The 18,823-nt window shown below is 39.5% G+C and overlaps 1 protein-coding gene across 1 annotated transcript in view; it reads left to right on the top strand.

Moving 5' to 3' along the window:
* The window catches only part of LOC110377543 (amyloid-beta A4 precursor protein-binding family A member 1), a 117,707-nt gene that overhangs the window by 95,337 nt on the left and 3,547 nt on the right, over positions 1 to 18,823 (top strand). Inside the window, exons 8-25 of the mRNA XM_064042925.1 lie at positions 229 to 554; positions 874 to 1,050; positions 1,419 to 1,568; positions 2,043 to 2,238; positions 3,008 to 3,117; positions 3,669 to 3,765; positions 4,558 to 4,675; positions 5,568 to 5,632; positions 5,702 to 5,793; positions 9,527 to 9,646; positions 10,526 to 10,562; positions 11,006 to 11,142; positions 13,421 to 13,576; positions 14,877 to 15,131; positions 17,168 to 17,350; positions 17,711 to 17,849; positions 18,230 to 18,423; positions 18,680 to 18,820. Coding sequence (XP_063898995.1) covers positions 229 to 554; positions 874 to 1,050; positions 1,419 to 1,568; positions 2,043 to 2,238; positions 3,008 to 3,117; positions 3,669 to 3,765; positions 4,558 to 4,675; positions 5,568 to 5,632; positions 5,702 to 5,793; positions 9,527 to 9,646; positions 10,526 to 10,562; positions 11,006 to 11,142; positions 13,421 to 13,576; positions 14,877 to 15,131; positions 17,168 to 17,350; positions 17,711 to 17,849; positions 18,230 to 18,423; positions 18,680 to 18,820 — 2,693 coding nt within the window. The remainder of the gene's footprint in view (positions 1 to 228; positions 555 to 873; positions 1,051 to 1,418; positions 1,569 to 2,042; positions 2,239 to 3,007; positions 3,118 to 3,668; positions 3,766 to 4,557; positions 4,676 to 5,567; positions 5,633 to 5,701; positions 5,794 to 9,526; positions 9,647 to 10,525; positions 10,563 to 11,005; positions 11,143 to 13,420; positions 13,577 to 14,876; positions 15,132 to 17,167; positions 17,351 to 17,710; positions 17,850 to 18,229; positions 18,424 to 18,679; positions 18,821 to 18,823) is intronic.

The raw sequence follows: 18,823 nt of genomic DNA, 5'->3' as shown, positions 1-18,823 counted from the left end.
TCAACTTATTTATTGACACCTTCATTAATGATTTTGTGTGTTGTAAACTTTTGTTAATATTGTTGCTATATGTTGTATCTTTGTGCTGTCTTTCCTTACATCATCAAACACATCTTAGATATACTTAGGAACCGTAACAAAAGTTTAAAACAATATTAAACCTAACCAATCCTATCCAGTAACCATCGTTATTCATACAACTTTGTTTTCTCTTTCTTTTATTTTCAGTGATATTGAATTCTGTGTCTCTAGGTTTGAGGACGGAACCAGAAGCTAGTGACGATGAAATCGATATCAGTGTTAAGAGAACTTTAGACAATATTAAAAACGGTGATAGTGACGTGTTGAATAATAAGAGTGAAGTGAGTTGTGATAGTCAGTCTTCGCGGGAGGACGCCAGCCCGTCGGCCGCGTGGCTGTCGGGCGAGGAGGACAAGGCGCGGGTGACGAGGGTGATCGGCGAGCTGCCCATCGCGGAGTATGAAGGCTCGCCGAGAAGGTACGGCGTGGGCACGCAGAAGCCGACGCGGTCGCCGAGGCCTGGGTTTCCTCAAGTGAGTATTTTATTTTCTGAAATCGTGAACAATATTTGTCGTCCAAAGCTGTGAAACAAAACTCGATCATAATTTAATTGTCTATCATCAAATAACACATTCCAACAACTTCAAACGTCACAGGATACTTTTTGACGAAAAGCAAAATTTTATTTATAATATTTCATGCCATTCCTTTGATCCCCCAAAAATTGTGACAAAGTTTATACACTGTACAAAACGATACATACTTTCTGTCACAATCATCTAATTGTAAAGCAGTCCAAATCCAGACCTTTATCAAGCAGGTAATTTAATCCAAAAATTCTGTCAATTACAGAGGGTAGTAACAGAAAGCAGAGACATCTCTCCGCCGTCAGGGTCGGCCGCCTTCGACTACTTGTACGAGTTCTCGGAGACGCGGAAGGTGCTCGAAGAGTTCTTCAGATGTCCCACCAACGCGGGACAGCCGCAGATCAACAACTTGATCGCGAATGACGAGATTGTTAACTTTCAGGTAAAAATTTTGAAGCATGATTTATTTTTGTGAGTAGAGGTGAAAAGTTGTTCTATTATTAGGTATGTGAGTTGTATACCTAAATGTAGTACCTACAACAAAAATATGACCTATACATTCATCATGCGATATTTTTGTTGATAGATATCATGCAAGAAACTCAAATATATTGTCAAATCAGTTATTTCCATATGGTTTCATAAGGGAGGGATATCGCATGCGAGAGGTTTAATTAGGTACATAATATAATTTGTCTGTGCCAAGCTAGTCCCGATTTCATGAATACGTAATGTTAGGTATATAATTAAATTGTCCTATTTATTATTTTCTATTCGATGTAATATTGAAGTTTAATGTTCTATTTCCAGGAGCTAGACTATGAATTACGACGCCAGCCTCAGGAGTGTCCGTCAGAGAACGGTCTGGAAGGCGGCAGTGAGTCGGAGTGGCCGCACGTACCCGACACGCTCGACTCTCCCCACACACCACATAACCACACCAACTTCTTGGGCCTGCAGGTAAGTTATTAACTACCCATATATAGTTGAGTGGCAACTATGAAAGAAGGAAAGTAGTTCTATGTAGCAGGCAGTACGGACAGGCGACCATTTTTTGGTAACCTTTATTTTTCATATAGCGCACGGTAGGTAAAATACAATACAATACATAATACAATAAGTGACAATAAGAGAACACCGCAATACTGGGGCTGGGTTCATGCCGAGTGGCTGTGCCGCTGGCGGCTCACCGCACATAATCACCAAGCATCATTTCGGTTATGACAATACATAGCATGAACTGATACCAACAAGTCGCACAACCCGCCGGCACACCTTGCCGGCCATGTTTCATGCCATGCTGGCTCTTATGCGCGAACGATGCGTTTCGTTTAGTAATCTCGCTATATTACTCGTTTTTACTTCCCAAACCCAATTTGAATATCTACTAAGTTACCATTTTAAAAAAACTACATCACCAACTTTCTCCCCCAGGTGCGCTCAACCCAGCAACCCGGCACGTACAACACGCCGAACGTTCGCGAACTCTCCGTAGGCGCGGCGTGGAGCGGCTCGGGGTCCCCGGCGCCGCGCGACGTGCCCTTCGCGCTGTCCACAGACTCCAGCGATAGCGCCAGCGACCGCTCCCTGTCACTCATGCTCATGGAGAATGAGCTGTCCGAGATGAAAGGTACGAGCGTTAAAGTGGAGTGGTAAAATTAGGAGATAGTTTTAGGAACAATTCACCTGACGTTATTTTCTCTGCAAACGTTGTTTGTCACTGTCCCCCCGACATGACTGGCCCATGAAGTTGGGCAGACCTTAGGACTGCGCGATCCTCGGGCGTGTGAGTAGCACCCCTGTGACCAACACGCGAAGAGGCGCTTAAGCAGTGTGCTCACGTGGCGCAGGCGGCGGCCGCCGACCTACGAGCCTAATGTGCGGAGGAAGCCTCTTTAGGCCACACTACTGTCATTTTCTAACCTGTGAAAGCTGATTTGCGATTCATTTACAACCTTCCAGTCAGTCTATTAATATTTCCCTGCGCTTTGCGCTTTCCAGTATTGTCGTAAAATTAGATTTTCTTGTTGAATAAATACAATTAATCTTGTCGAATAAGTTTTTCCAATCCTGCTTTATAATTCCATGGTGATTATTTCGATGATTTACTATTGTTATAATTTTTCAAATCTTCTATGTGCTTTCACGGCAAATGTTTAATTAATATACACTGTTGTTGCTTAAAACATGCCTCTTGTTTATTTTATTCATTTTAAAGTAACGTACTATAACTAAGGTCCGTATTACAGAACAACACTGTGAACTTGGCTTACTTTCTGCAATACGAACCTTTTGTTACAACTTGTAAATAACAATGTAAATAATTTATAAATAAAACCGCTCTCACTTAATATTTCCTTCTCACTCACACTACAATAAATTCATCCATTTTGTTACAGCAGTGGTAATGGACACGAACCGTGTCGTGGTGACGCACTTACCCGTCGTGGAAGATGGCCTGTCTTCAGGACATGCGTCCGATACAGATAACAATAATCAGATGATACAGGTAAGCTTTGTGATGTTTTGAAATATAACACATATGAATGGGAGTTATTCAAAGAGACATCCTCATAATATAATTTGCAATGTATGTACATGTACAATGGTGGGAGTAGTATAAAGTTGAATTAACGCCAAATTCAGTGACAGCTCACAACTAACTTCCTAGCAAACCAAACATCCAAACATCCTCCCCATACCTCCGCCATCCGCAAGTTGTACTAGTTACAGGCTTTGTCGTCGTTGTTAGCCCTTATCGTCCCACTGCTGGGCACAGGCCTCCTCTTACACGGAGAAAGATTGAGCATTAATCATCGCTTGCTCAATGCGGGTTGGTGATTTCAGACTTTACAGTCCAGGTTTCCTCAAGATGTTTTCCTTCACCTTTTTATCAGCTATTGGTGTCTGAGATTACTTAGAAAGTACATACAAACATAGAAAAGTTGCATTGGTACTTGCCTGACCTGGAATCGAACCCACACCCTCATACTCCAGAGGTTGGTTCTTTACCCACTAGGCCACCACGACTTATTGTACTATAACAATATATTGTTCCAGAACCATTCAGTAGTGATAAAGGAAATAGTGGAAAACGGTACGAGCACGGACCCTCATGTGCTATCCGATGCTGACTTACATTCACTGGATCCTTTAGGTGAGATATAAAAATACAAGTTTTATAACAATACATTAGTTTTTGTTTGTTGATTAAAAAATCTGAATTTATGGAGCTGCAAGTTGAATGTGTAGTTGTCAAAATATGTTTAGTTAATAATACAGACTATTAAAATGAAATTCTAAACATGCCTGTAATAACAAGGAAAATATGTTATTTTCATTATTTGGGTTCATGTTGTCGATCATCACAGTGTTATCTGGAAGTATATTAATAAAGTACATATTTTGTGAATTTTAGTCATAAATAAACTAAGTAATGTTTGGTAATTAAAATTTTCATATACCCAGTATTTATTTTGCTAATATTAGTAAAATAACTTCTTGAGGACTGTGGGTAACGCGGTACCATCGAAAAATGCGGGAAACCCTTATATGTATATGTATGTATACCGCCAGCAAAAGCATATAGAAAGTAGTGAAGGGTGGGTCGTTTTGGGGCTGCCTTTTGTAAACTGACGTTCAAAAAGTGCAGTTTTGCAGCAAAGTTTGAATAAGCGTTTTTAGATCTAGATTTACCTATAGGTAATTTAAAATGTAAACTTACCTTTTTTTTAATGCCGTCAAAAATCATCAAATGACCCCTCCCACTGTGGGTTAGCAGCGGTGAGGGAATGTCAGACTCTTACTGACTAAAAACCGTCGTGTTCCGTCTTTCCGTCAGGCCTTTTATGTACCATGTGGCCGCGGTATCTCTTTCGAACAACCCGCAGCCCCGGCAGGGTGTAAACTTACCTGTGTTTATATTTGAATAGCAATGTTGTCCCCTCAGTGTGCAGCGAGTCCGCGCCACCGCCCCCGGCGCCGGCGCCGCACCGGCCCGCGTCGCCCGCGCCCGCGCTCACGCCGCACCACCACCACCAGCACCACGACGACGTCTACCCGCCGCGGTTTGAAATTCTTACACTCTCATAAGCCGGAACATTCCAAGTTACAGAATCTTCGATCTTAAAGCCTCGTTTCCACTAGGCAACATTTGACGCGCGACATGTTTCGCAACTTGAATGTTGACGCGGAACATTTGTTTAACAACGTTGTCTGTCCACACATTCTCAGTCGTCGACAACATGTCACCAGAGGAAATTGCACGCGTTGCGCGTTGGACGAAATACGGACATTGTTGTACGTCACGTCTCCACTCGACATGAAATAATGCTTAACTAACGATGCACTTTAAACAAACAACAAGCCGCGCGATTCACGTGTCGCGCGCCAAATGTTGGCTAGTGGATACGAGGCGTTAGCTACCTGTTTACCTGTACATGTAACAGTTTTAATGTAGGTACGGATAGTCCTGCGCATACGCGACGCGTTCAATATTATATTTTTGACTATGCTATAACGTGTCTGGACATAACTGAACTAATCTGGAATAGGCTCATAAGCGCAGTTTTCCTACAATATTTTAAACCAAACAAACCCTGGTGTAATGACAACTGGATAACTGATGACGTCACTACCAAAATGAAATAAAAAAAAAACTAATTCATCATCATCATCTCAGCCATAGGACATCCACTGCTGAACATAGGCCTCCCCCTTTGATCTCCACAGATACCTGTTGGAAGCGACCTGCATCCAGCGTCTTCCGGCGACCTTTATAAGGTCGTCTGTCCACCTCGTTGGTGGACGTCCTACGCTGCGCTTGCTAGTCCGTGGTCTCCACTCCAGCACTTTTCGGCCCCATCTGCCATCTGCTCTGCGAGCAATATGGCCTAATTATTTTTTTTTAAATAATTTCCTGATCGTATTACAACATTCATTAATATTTTACTTTTACAGCAAAAGGCCGTCGTCTGCACAGAGTACAGAATCAGTTGAAATCAAACCAGCCAGTGGGGACGAAGGTATAACTTTGTTGTAAATAAACAAATACCTAAATATTTGACAAATATCTTCTACGTTTTCTAATATAGTAAATATTTCAGATGAAGCGGACACAGATCTTGAGACAGACAGACTACTGGGTCAGCAGAGAACAGACGATCAAGGATTCTTTGACGATAAAGTGAGTACTTACACATAAAAACGATTATATATCTAAACCTATATTAACACTAGAAAAAGAAAAACTAAATTATGATATAACTAAAACTAAAGCTGTATTAACACTAGAAAGAGAAAAACGAACAAAATGCGTAAAAAATTAAAAACATTATTTTGGCGCTCAGGTAATTTTGGTCGCTAATAGGATATGTAGAAATTACTATAATTTACAATTGGTAAAAACACAAATGGCAAAATTGCCTTGCATTTTTGGCCTTCCATTCGTTACTGTAGGACAGTATTAAAATAAAGACTCGTATAATCGCAGTAAAAATAAATTATTGTCATTACTATGAATATAAATAATCCATAAAAATACTCCTGAACAAACAAAGCAGATTACAGAAATCTAACCATAAAAATATCATTAACAACTCCCGTCATATGACCTTGAGAATCAATGGCGGTTATAAACACCATATGCTAACAGCATAAAATTGTACCTACTTTGTGCTATATGAACGTTAACACATCCATATTTGCACCATAAAAGGTTCGCGACCTTCACCATTAAGGAGTCAGATACCTCAACACTTACTGTTTTAAAGTAAAACAGGAAAATTACATATGTACAAGTTTTTGTGACTTTATTTTATCCTTTAAATAAACGGTGTTTTTAAGTTATTCTAAGAAGATCTTAAAATACAGAAACACCAAAAGGACGGTGGTCATTTTTTGTTAAATTATGTTATTAAAATAAATTTCATTTTTTAGTTCACAAAAACAACTACATACTAAAAATCTGAGCACAATTTTGAATTCATTTAGAGTAAGGATTTAGTATTCGCCGAACATCACAAAGGGCTTATTGATTACACTATTAAAACAAACATTAGTCCTACACTATTACACGCAAAAGGCATTAAAGACACGACACACAAACAACAGTTCAAAATAAATTCTTCACAATCCAAAACAATAACTTCAATGGAATCAAAACAAGTAATTAGGTACCATTTCATCACATAAAACTACTATCAATACTCATGCACCGTGTGATATCAACCTGTTATTAATTAAGCCAAGAATACCGCCTACACATTAACGCGATGACGCAATCATCAGCTGTGAGTATAAACACAAGTCGAGTCAGCGACGCACGCGCACTGACCTTGTACGACTATTATTCTTGCCAAAGATTATACAAGAATAGATGGGTATGTATTGTGCCTAATTGGGTTGAAACTCTAAGAAAACGACCTCTTTGGCGTTGCAGATTTAGAAGGCGTAATCATATTTAATGTGGCTATTAAATAAATTGTCATCTAATTATTTTCATGGCACATCTGACTAGGTCATGATCGTTGTGTACATTTTTTTTACTATTACAAATCTTATCGAACGATTAGGTAAACACTACATAGTATTAATTTGTAATGTGTTTATCTATATCACGTAAGCGTTATCAAACAATAAACTTTTATCGTGTCGTGTATCCATAAAAAGATACTATGACTACTGATGTTTCATTACAAAAATTGATTTGCTATAGCTTTTCCTCAAGGAAAATCGTTCAAGAACAAGTAGAGATACGGCCAATCGCATCTGCAGATGTTCTTAATCTTTGGCCACCCGTCTGTTTACTTAGCATAACACGGTGGCGAGTCAGTATCGGCGTATAACGCGAACACAACACATTACTTCACTAATCTTTATCGCATGGGAAATGACCAACTGCTCTGATAACAACGTATTTAACGCCCAGTTAGAACTCAGTCTACCAGCTGCGTAGACGTTCAAAATGAGTGAGGACGAAAGACAACCCTGTTTAAATGAGACTAAAGGTGAAATTTCAGTGGATAGTGAAAGTAATTTAAACGAAGTGAGCAATGTTGAAGACGTAAATTTTGATGTTCCTTTTAATGAAGACGAAGTAAATCTAAATGATAAAACTATAGACGATATAGATGATAATACAAAATTAGATAGTGTTAATGCAGTGCTAGATGAAGAACCAAAAACTAGTGATAAAACAGAACATAGTGATGATATAGTAAATGAAGACTTGAGTGAAAAGGAAGTGGAAATTAAAACTGGTAATGGTCGTGAGTCAAATGTTGTTGTCGTGGAATCAAATGATTTGAAGGAAGCGAGTGATGATTCAAGCGTTGAGGATACGAATGGAGAAAAGGTGATTTAGCTACTTTACATGTAATATTAGTCCAAGCTTGTTTAACTAGATTCGTTTATGTTGGGAACATCGACGATATGTGTGTTTAACCGGTATTTTAATGAGGTGTGATATACGCAATATTTTAAGTAAAATCTCAATTCATTCTAAGCTATATTAGTTGATTTGAGAATATTATTAAAAAGCCACGAAAATATATAGTTTTTTGTAAAGCAAGTCTTCAGTGCTGACAGTTTTTGCGTGAAATCGTCGCTCGCGACAATTTTGCACGCTTTCTCTTGGCGGTAACGACCGATAAGCGCTTGATATAACAGTGTTTTATAACCAAATTATATAAACACTCAATAATGTATTATATTACAACTTTATACAAACTTAAAGTATCTATAAAAACTACGACACTATACACTCAACATAAATTGATACTTCATGAGAATAAATAAGAATTGCATTACTACCATATTTGGAAATACCGTTGAGATCCATCACTCTTGTAGAAAGCGTAAACTGTGTCAGATTGAACGTAAACATGGGATGCACCGATGCAGTCCACTTAAAAGTATGTTATGCATCGCTTCAGTGAGAAATACGTACATCACATTTGTTATCAAATGGTGAACTATAATTATTCTTACCTTGTGTCCTATAAGACTCAATTATTTATGTTTTAGAAAATTGAATCCTTAATATCCTTTAAATATGGCAATAAAAAATGGAGGATCTAGGGCAGTTAGCGTCAATACATGTTCTAAAAAATCTAGCGTTCAATTCTGAAAGAGTGTAAAATACTGTTTCTTTATGTGTACCTAATAAGGTATACATAACCATAGAAAATAGCATTATCTTAGTTAGTTAATACAGTCAGGTTGTTAACCTTCTCATACTGGTTAACAGTAAGGCAACAGCAGGCTATCCTTAACGATTTTCCCTAATAATGACTATATACATATCTGAGCTAATTAAGGCTGCCACTTAAAAACTCATACATTGCAACAAAAGCGTCGCTTGCGCATCTGAACGACAAGAGGTCAAGTCGTCTGACCTGATGACGTAGGTATTTAGAGTTTAAATTGATGTGTTCTCGGTAACAAATGTACTGAACTGATTTGTATGAACAATAAGGAATGGAATTTGCTGTGTAAATCAGTCATTCATCGAATTTATGAGCAAGAAACAGAAAGTTATAATGGCAGATTGTACATGATTCTTTCAAATGATATTTGTGAAATATGTATTATGAAATATATAGTCCTGGGTACATATTGTCTAGATAGTTTATAACCTTCTGGCTATACATAACTGAGACTAAAATAAAATATATCGGTCATTTTAGAATCATTTGACCTTTTGTCTATAAACTTTTACAATAAAATTAATGACCTGACACCAATGACTAAACCCTGTATAATGTATTTTTGAGAAATTAGAAAAGGCGTGCTATTGCACATTAGGAACTGCAATTTTACTAAAGTGTCAAATAAAACTGTCTTTTCTATTTGTGATGTTAAACTATTTCATAAACTATCATGTTCAACCTAACATGTATTTTATCCCGTTGTCCCAGGGCTGGCGCAAGCCGAAGTCGCGCACGGTGATGCCGGGCGGCAGCGTGGTGGCCGCCCGCTCGCCGCACGCGCACGACGCGCAGGACGCGCGCGACGACGACGCGCTGCATAACGGGAAGGTAGAACATGGCTTATTAATCTAACCTTTTATCACAAAAATCCTTCGTACCCTTGTCCCAATTATATTTGGGGTCAGCCCAACATGTTTTTCTTTGCCGTATTCTTCTATTTGTCGTCATCTCACAAGTCCAATTCCTCATAGCCTTTTATCATCATCTTTGGCTTTTTTATTGTTTCACCTGTAGCCAAGTCTCACTCATAGGTACAGAAAACGAGTAAGTGTTAATCACCACGCTTGCTGGTTTCCGCGAGGTGTTTTCCGTCACCTTTACTATTGGAATCCTATGAACTAAGAAAGTAGATATGACTTAGAAAAGTTACTTTATAACTTCTTCTTCTTTCGAGTCGATGACATGTCATATATTGAGACTACACTATGTCAGCCCAATATGCCGCCACAGCAAGAGCACGGCCGGATGCGCTCATTAAGTCCTCCCGCGAGCAGGTTTCACGTCAGAGAATTCACTTTATAGTTAGTTAGTTACAGCCTATTTATCGTCCCACTGCTGGGCACAGGCCTCCTCTCACACGGAGAAGGATTGAGCATTAATCACCACGCTTGCTCAATGCGGGTTGGTGATTTCAGACTATAGTCCAGATTTCCTCAATATGTTTTCCTTCACCTTTTTATCAGCCATTGGTGTCTAAGATATACTTAGAAAGTACATACAAACTTAGAAAAGTTGCATTGGTACTTGCCTGACCTGGATTCGAACCCGCGCCCTCATACTGGAGAGGTTGGTTCTTTGCCCACTAGGCCACCACGACTTACACGACACTTTATAACTAATGCAATTATACTTAATTCTGGTGCATTAATCACTGGACTGGATCATATGACTTACAGCATTCCTAACAACTTGTTTTAACTGTTTCAGGACAAAGATGCGAAGAAAAAGAGCAAAAATAAAGAAGGTAAGTTAAATAAATATCTTTTACATTAAAATATGTTTATAGAACACAGTCCACTAAATCGATTTACCTCTTTCACGCTGCTCTTGGATTTTGTCCATGGTGAGTTTCTAGATGGTAATGGTTATACAAATCGAGTCTTATTTTCAAAAAGAAATTATCTTCGTATTAAAAGAGCTATGTAAAAATACCAAAAATGACCTGACCATATTAATAGTTTCAAAACTTTTGCCTGAAAACATAATACTATAATAGATTAACTTTTTTTAATCTGGCATATAGACATACCTTCTCTGCTTATGTCTTACAAACAATATAATAATTATTTGGCTAAATGGTCGCCCCTAAAATTATATATAATTATTTAAAAATGTAATATCTCAAAACTATCACCAAAAAACTTGACAGAAATATTAGTTAAATCAGTACTACATTCTATTTCGCAGACGTAACCCGTTCAGTGCTCATAGAAGGCGTATTATTCCGTGCTCGCTACCTCGGCTCCACCCAGCTGGCATGCGAGGGTCAACCCACTAAAGCTACCAGGATGCTTCAAGCTGAAGAAGCTGTCTCCAGGATTAAGGTATCGTATTAACATCGATATTTAATTTTATTACTAATCCTTTGAAACCCATTTCGTATTAAAACCTTTTAATTTTTTGATATGACTAACCTATAACAAGTTATAGATATGTATATTTATGTAATTGAGAAATTAATTTACTTATCTAACGATTTTTTTTACTCTGGTAATTTAATAGTGTTGCCACTAATGAAACTCCCGTAGGGTTGCTAACTTCCGTGTTTAATCCTTGCATTCTCATAAAGACACAGTTGAGCAACTTACCGTTTGCCCGTGTGAATCGGTATTAATGTAAAATGTTTGTATCTTATGTAGATGTTTATTGAGCGAGAGCATGAAATTACTTGTCACTTGCTGTCCCACTCTGACTGTAGCACTCTTCTCGACAAGCCGACTTTGGTATTACAATGGCATGCGAGAAAATATTTATTCTGTAACAAATATGCTGACCAAAAATTTCACAAGTGAGATAAATTTTCACAAACCAATCCAAATCTTGTCCTTCCGAAAACTATCACACTTGAGAAGTTAAACTACTTAATATTTTGGAGAATCGCATTACCATTGTAATTCTTAAAGTCGATAAAAACCAAATACTGAGTACAACACTATTATACCGACTTCCAACACCACTAGTCGAGCTACAATATCGATACAAGCTACGCTATCACTACTCTACTCAAACGCGTGAAGCGATACTGGCACGCAACTTCTTCCAACTGTTTGCACGCAACTCTCCTATGTTCTAACGTTTCACGGTCATCCTGTAAATATGTAATTTCATGCTCATTAGGATTAGTGTATTGAGAATGCTAGTGGGATATCCTTCATACCCTTTATATAAACGAACAAAACAATATTTAGATGCTAGAACGTTGACAGGACTTTGCCCTGTGTATGTTTAATTTTCAAATGTTTTGAGCCATCCACGACCTGTCCGCCAAACCGTTTGAGCTCTTATTGACTTGGCACTAGAGTATTTTTTTCAGTGTGATCCTCACCCCTCGACCCGACCCAAGAAGATTGTCGGATCCCGTATTGGCCGGCTAGCCTCCTCTGAAAATGTTTGTTTATCTGTCGCTTACTGTTCCGCTTGTCGCTAATGCTTTGTATCATTTGAGCCGACCACGGCTCCGTAAGGTAAGCTCCGAGTATGCGATCATATTGTGCTGTGCTAGACTTTTACCTTGGCATGTTCCGATTTCGGGCTATTTACGAGTTACGACCGTACTTTCACACCGAGTTGTATTTACGACCATTTTTTTAAATTCTCCTTCATACGTAAACATGACTCGAGAGTCGATAAGAGAAAGTACGTCACTAACTGGTACGGAGGCTTTTTTATCCATGCACTATTTCATAATATGCACAATATAGCATGTAACATACCCGATTCACACCGGCTGAGGTGTCCGGCCGACGAGGCACACACCGCGGAAGGCTTAGCTACGCACATGGAATCCCTATTCTAATGTTAAGGTTAATTCGTTAGGTTTGCTTTCATACTAACGACGGTGGATCGCTCGCTTCTCACATAATCATCGTGTGTTTGTATTCGACTTGTTTTGCTTGCTTTGCCGCGAAAACTTTCATCTTTTGCTATTGGTTTGGTTGAATGCGTTTGGAAAGCAAGCCAAACAAAGAGGTGCTTAAAAATTATAAAAATGCAAGACTTTTCGTTGCGCCGTATCATAGATAATCACGCGCAAGTTCATAAACTATTGTCATTAAGAATTAAATAGTACTTATTTACGTTTTTAGTCGACATCAAAAGGAAGGTTTTCAATCGACATTACTTATGTATTTTTTATTATAAGAAATACGTCTCAACTGTATCAAGATTTTCACCTTTGCGGCTTAAAATATTGAATTAAATCCACGAGGTTTAAGGAAACGTCAAACATATATGGATACATCCTGTGTATGTAGATAACTCCTATTTTAGCTCAGTATATCAATTAGAAACAGGAAACCTTTTATCAAAACGTGTAATAACGACAACAGCTAATTCGTTTACAATCCGATCTCACATAAATACTAAAAACTTGGATTTGTCAACTCGCGCATGGAAACTAATACCTAATGTAGAATTCTAAAGTTGACTAAAGAGAATGTCTTGTGGTATACAAGCTTCATAAACTTTTAATGAAGAACAGATTAAAATAAAAAAATTAAATTATAAAACAAAAACAAACCTTCCAAATTCAAAACTTCAAAAAACAAATCGAATACGAACACGTGAGAGCGTCCGAGGAGGTTAGCCGTAGCAATGTCGCAGTGGGGATGCGACGGGCCGTACTCCGGCGTGTACGCAGCTCCGGCCGCCGTCTTCCGACTGTCGTTCCTGGGCTCGGTCGAGGTGGACGAGGACTCGCGAAGACGCAAGAAGCGCCCCAAAAAGAACATGGTAGAGGAAGCCGTCACTAAGATCAAGGTGGTTTGGCTGACATATTTTGTTTAGGCTCTCTGTTTTGCGTGTTTTTTGTTGGGTATTGGATGTTTTAGAAGTTTTTTTATCGATTTATTGGCAACGCCACTAGTGATTCGAAAGTCTGGGGATAAAAAAAAACTGGTGACTTTTTGAAAATACATAAACTACTTGTGGATTTTATGGTAAAACTTTTAATGCATTTCAATATTCAACAAAACACAGTACCAGAAAAATATGAACGCAAAGAAATGCGATGGATAGCAAATTACAATGTCTAATGTGTCAAAACACATCCTCAATTGGTATCGAAAGTCAGAAGTCAAATAAAAAGTAGCGTTGGTAACACCAAAAGGTCAGTGTTGCTAGTTAAAATACGAATCATTCGATTGTGTGTATGTTGTGATGTTTTATTGGAGTTAAAAAAATTAGCATAGTCTAAAAATTTTTTTTTTTCATAATTTGAAGAGTAACTCCAATGAAACATCTACTCCTAAGTGTTGCCATATCATTATACCTACTAACATTATCGTATTTCCCTTTGCGCTGTCTTGGGTAATCAGGCTTTGGTAAGTGTCTAAATTCTAAATTAACTATTTGATGCAATGGCGGATTCATAGGACATTTTCATCTTCTATTGTTCATTTCCAAAAATCTATCTCTTTCTTCTTCATCTATGTTTCCCATAATCCGTCATTGCTACAATAGGACAGCAATATTAATAATCTACTTCATATCGTTAACACATACAATTATTGAACCATATCTGAACAAATCACAAAAGCCCCTTTGTGTTGTCCTTTCAAGAGTGACAAGCACTTTCTATCATATTGCTTACTGAACAAAATATTAACACTCTACTTCTATAGTAATGGAAAATTAAAAATGTGCTTATATTTAATTCAGTTAGCAATATTTGCAAACTATATAAGAAATCTTGAAAGCTTGAGCTAAAGAAGTCCCTAGTTGCTGTTTGCAACCAGTCACATCACTGTGTCAGCTTGCTTTGGTGTCATGGCGTCGATTCTTTTAGGTTCCAACAAAGCCTAGATTTCACTGTAAAAGAAACGTGAATTAAACCCTTTGTGGCGTAAAAGGAGTCCTTATTCGAAACATAATTTTAAATTCGTCAAGACAATTCGAAATTCTCGCTTTCGAACTTCGAATTTCGAACACTCGCTCTTGTTTAGGTCTTCAGCTTAATTTGTGCCTCATAGAATCAGCCATGCAGTAAAACCCAGCTTATCGTACTATGGAGAAGCCGGCCTTTAAAATCCTATATCACATTCTACATTTTACTTTCTAGGCTCCCGAAGGCGAAAACCAGCCAAGTACAGAAGTCGACCTATTTATTTCTACGGAGAAAATAATGGTTTTAAACACGGAATTGAAGGAAATCATGATGGACCATGCGTTGAGAACTATATCGTATATAGCTGATATTGGAGATTTGGTCGTGTTGATGGCAAGAAGAAGGTTCGTTCCACATGAGAACGATTCGGATCAGCCCAAGTTGAATCGTACGCCCAAAATGATATGCCATGTCTTTGAGAGTGAAGAGGTAAGATTTTAATCTTTGGTTATTGCTTTAGAGATAGGGATTTAGAGCCGCCGTACACGGACTGCTTCAAGCAGTTGAGACCGACTGCTTAAAGCCGCGACCGCGCAGTGAACTATAGTCATTCATTCGCTGCCGTACACACGACTGCTCGAGCAGTCGCGACCGCTTCAAGCCGTCAACTGCATGATGAAATTCCATCGTGCCGTCGACCGCTCGCGAGCGGTTGCGAGGCATACACCGACTGCTCGAGCCGTTGACTGCGCTAGAGCAGTCGACAGCTCTCCGACTTCCCTCTCCCCCCCGCCCTTTGCGGCCTCGCGGCGTCTGTTTTCTCATTTGCCGACTGTTTTTTGAAAATCAACTGCTCGAGCAGTTGGGTCGTAGCTCGAGCAGTCAACAACCGACAGCTCAAGCAGTCGACACCGACCGCTCGAGCGGTCCGTGTATTTCACTCAGCCGCTAACTGCTCGAGCAGTCCGTGTACGGCGGCCCTTAGAGCCGCCGTACACGGACTGCTTCAAGCAGTTGAGACCGACTGCTTAAAGCCGCGACCGCGCAGTGAACTATAGTCATTCATTCGCTACCGTACACACGACTGCTCGAGCAGTCGCGACCGCTTCAAGCCGTCAACTGCATGATGAAATTCCATCGTGCCGTCGACCGCTCGCGAGCGGTTGCGAGGCATACACCGACTGCTCGAGCCGTTGACTGCGCTAGAGCAGTCGACAGCTCTCCGACTTCCTTCTCCCCCCCGCCCTTTGCGGCCTCGCGGCGTCTGTTTTCTCATTTGACTGCTCGAGCAGTTGGGTCGTAGCTCGAGCAGTCAACAACCGACAGCTCAAGCAGTCGACGCCGACCGCTCGAGCGGTCCGTGTATTTCACTCAGCCGCTAACTGCTCGAGCAGTCCGTGTACGGCGGCCCTTTGACTGTTTCTTAAAGAATAGTTAAGGTAGGTATGAGATAAGTGTTGCATTTAGTATGTAATTATAGCCCGTGCTAATCAAACGTCAAATTAATTCCAAAATTAAATGAGCTGTGTAACATGTCTCAAACTTGAAGAAAAAATATTATTTAATTTCGGGAACTTGGTAATACAATTAATGATAGTGAGGTCATTTTCTCAGTAATATCTTGCAGTAAAAAAATCAAATAACTCTTATATTGGTGTCGAGATGGTCACATTAGTAACAGTAAAAGTAATTAAGTAAAAACCGGATTTTTCATATTCCAAGTAGTTTACGGCACGCGCACGTTTAAGTGAGCAGTGACTTTAATACAATTCAAAAAATAAATAAATAGTGGAATTGTTATTCTGTCGCATATTGAACATGGTAAGTTAGTTAATACAAAATGTAAAATATTTATTTATTAAAAGATATCAGAAGTGCAAACTGCTATCATCCCTAATTACATTAAAGTTACAACTGTAATCCCGCCAAAACAAAAAGGACCTTAAGTCTCGGTAAACTAAGATAACATATGTAGGTACATAACACAACACAGTATAAAACAGGTCTAACCTCAAATTATATCTCGACGAAATTATGTAAACATTGATAACGCTTATTTACTCAGAACATCTTGATGCCATTTATATGCTTATTATTCGGAAGACTGGCCGTGTTAATCATATCATTATTTTTCATATAAATAAAGAAATGTTTTGTGAAAGAAATACCAAATTAAAATTATATTTGCATCACTAAATAAAGTCTTCAGTGGTATGTTAAAATAATAAGTCCTTCTAAGAATGTAAGTAGCTGTTAGTCACTTAGTACACAACAAAATATGATATTCTATGCTCATCATGATAGACGCAAAAAACTTTAGGGTTGGCCTTTATAGATCTAGAATCTAATTAAATCTAGAATTCTATTGCTGTGTTACCCCTTTGGTATATTGTTACAGTTCTTTTTCACAAAAACCTATAATATTAACTTTGAACTCCACTCCAAACATTCTATTTCCACCTTAAACTACATTAATAATACCACAACTTTGAGTGCTCTCCTAATTCCATTGAAAATTGTTCCAGGCCCAATTCATAGCGCAGTCCATAGGACAGGCGTTCCAGGTAGCCTACATGGAGTTCCTAAAGGCCAACGGCATAGAGGACCACAGTTTTGTCAAAGAGATGGACTATCAAGAGGTGTTGAACAGCCAAGAGATATTCGGAGACGAGCTACAAATGTTCGCTAAGAAGGAATTGCAGAAAGAGGTAAGTAATTACAGCTTGGCCGAAATTCCCATGGTCCACGCGGGGAGCGGTAGGCAGTGAATTACAGAAAAAATGGTTTTGTCATCCAATTTTTGAATTTGCAATTGAACTTAGCACGGCAAAAGTCCTGCAGAATCTAAAATAGACGAGCATGATAATCAACCATAGATAATTTAACATTATTTAGACATGGGTCTCCCCTAAGCTAGGACTCCCGACTCAGGGAAATCTTCAAACTGCTATATGCAAATTCTTCTTCTTATGTGTCTTTGCTGTCTAAACTTCAACCTTAACTGCTCGCAATAAAGTTCAAAATCGAACAAACTTATTTCAGTAACAATAAATTCTCGTGTTATCCAGGTGGTGGTGCCGAAGACGAAGGGCGAGATCCTGGGCGTGGTGGTGGTGGAGTCGGGCTGGGGCTCCATGCTGCCCACCGTCGTCATCGCCAACCTCGCGCCCGCCGGCGCCGCCGCCAGATGCGGACAACTTAATATAGGTAACACTATCCTACTAGTTATTATTCTATATGCACATACCTACGTTGCAAAATAAACAGGTGTCTTAAATCTTGCATAGGTTGTCTACTCCTTTATTTGAAAGGTAGGAGTTCAAAAATAGCTCTCCCTTTTTATCCGACTGCCAAGAAGAATTATTTAGTTATTCTCTATTGTGCATAATGCAATGAGTAAACATATTAGTATACGGATCCTTTTGCCTGTCACATCATTTACGACAACACAGTACAAAGCAGTGACAGGATTTTGAAATCTGTAAATTACATAAAACCGGTGTATTCCTGTCAAGGCCCTAGAATCATTGCCCTTCTACTCAGAGGCTCTAGACTTGTCTATCATGAAATGCTTTCTTATTTCCCAGGAGATCAAATAATTGCAATAAACGGCGTGAGTCTCGTCGGGCTCCCGCTATCGACCTGTCAGACTTACATCAAGAACTCCAAGCAGCAGACCGTCGTCAAGCTGACGGTGGTGCCCTGCGCCCCGGTCGTCGAAGTCAAGATCAAGCGGCCCGACACCAAGTACCAGCTAGGATTCAGCGTACAAAATGGCGTAGTAAGTGTCTTCTTCCAACCCTGTTACCAAGTTATTGTTGATCGGTACAATATGTTTTTTGCTTTCATTTACCCCTGTCAGATGCCTTACAATAGCGGCGGAGGAGCGTGCGGGACTCTTACCGGTTGTCAACACTCCGGCCCTCCTAGCACTAGCGCGCCGGACCATTCTTCATCTCAACTTTCTCATCTCTGCTGCATGCACCATCGTAAACATATTCGACGATAAGCAAACTAACCGGCTTATATTGTTCCAGATATGCAGCTTACTCCGCGGCGGCATAGCGGAGCGCGGCGGCGTCCGCGTGGGGCACCGCATCATCGAGATCAACTCGCAGAGCGTGGTCGCCGTGCCGCACGAACGGATCGTCAACCTGCTCGCCACCTCCGTCGGAGAGGTA

The sequence above is a fragment of the Helicoverpa armigera genome, chromosome 3 (assembly GCF_030705265.1).
Source record: "Helicoverpa armigera isolate CAAS_96S chromosome 3, ASM3070526v1, whole genome shotgun sequence".
Classification (NCBI taxonomy): domain Eukaryota; kingdom Metazoa; phylum Arthropoda; class Insecta; order Lepidoptera; family Noctuidae; genus Helicoverpa; species Helicoverpa armigera.
Note: the sequence above shows the minus strand (reverse complement) of the source record. Positions and strands in the feature narration are given on the sequence as shown.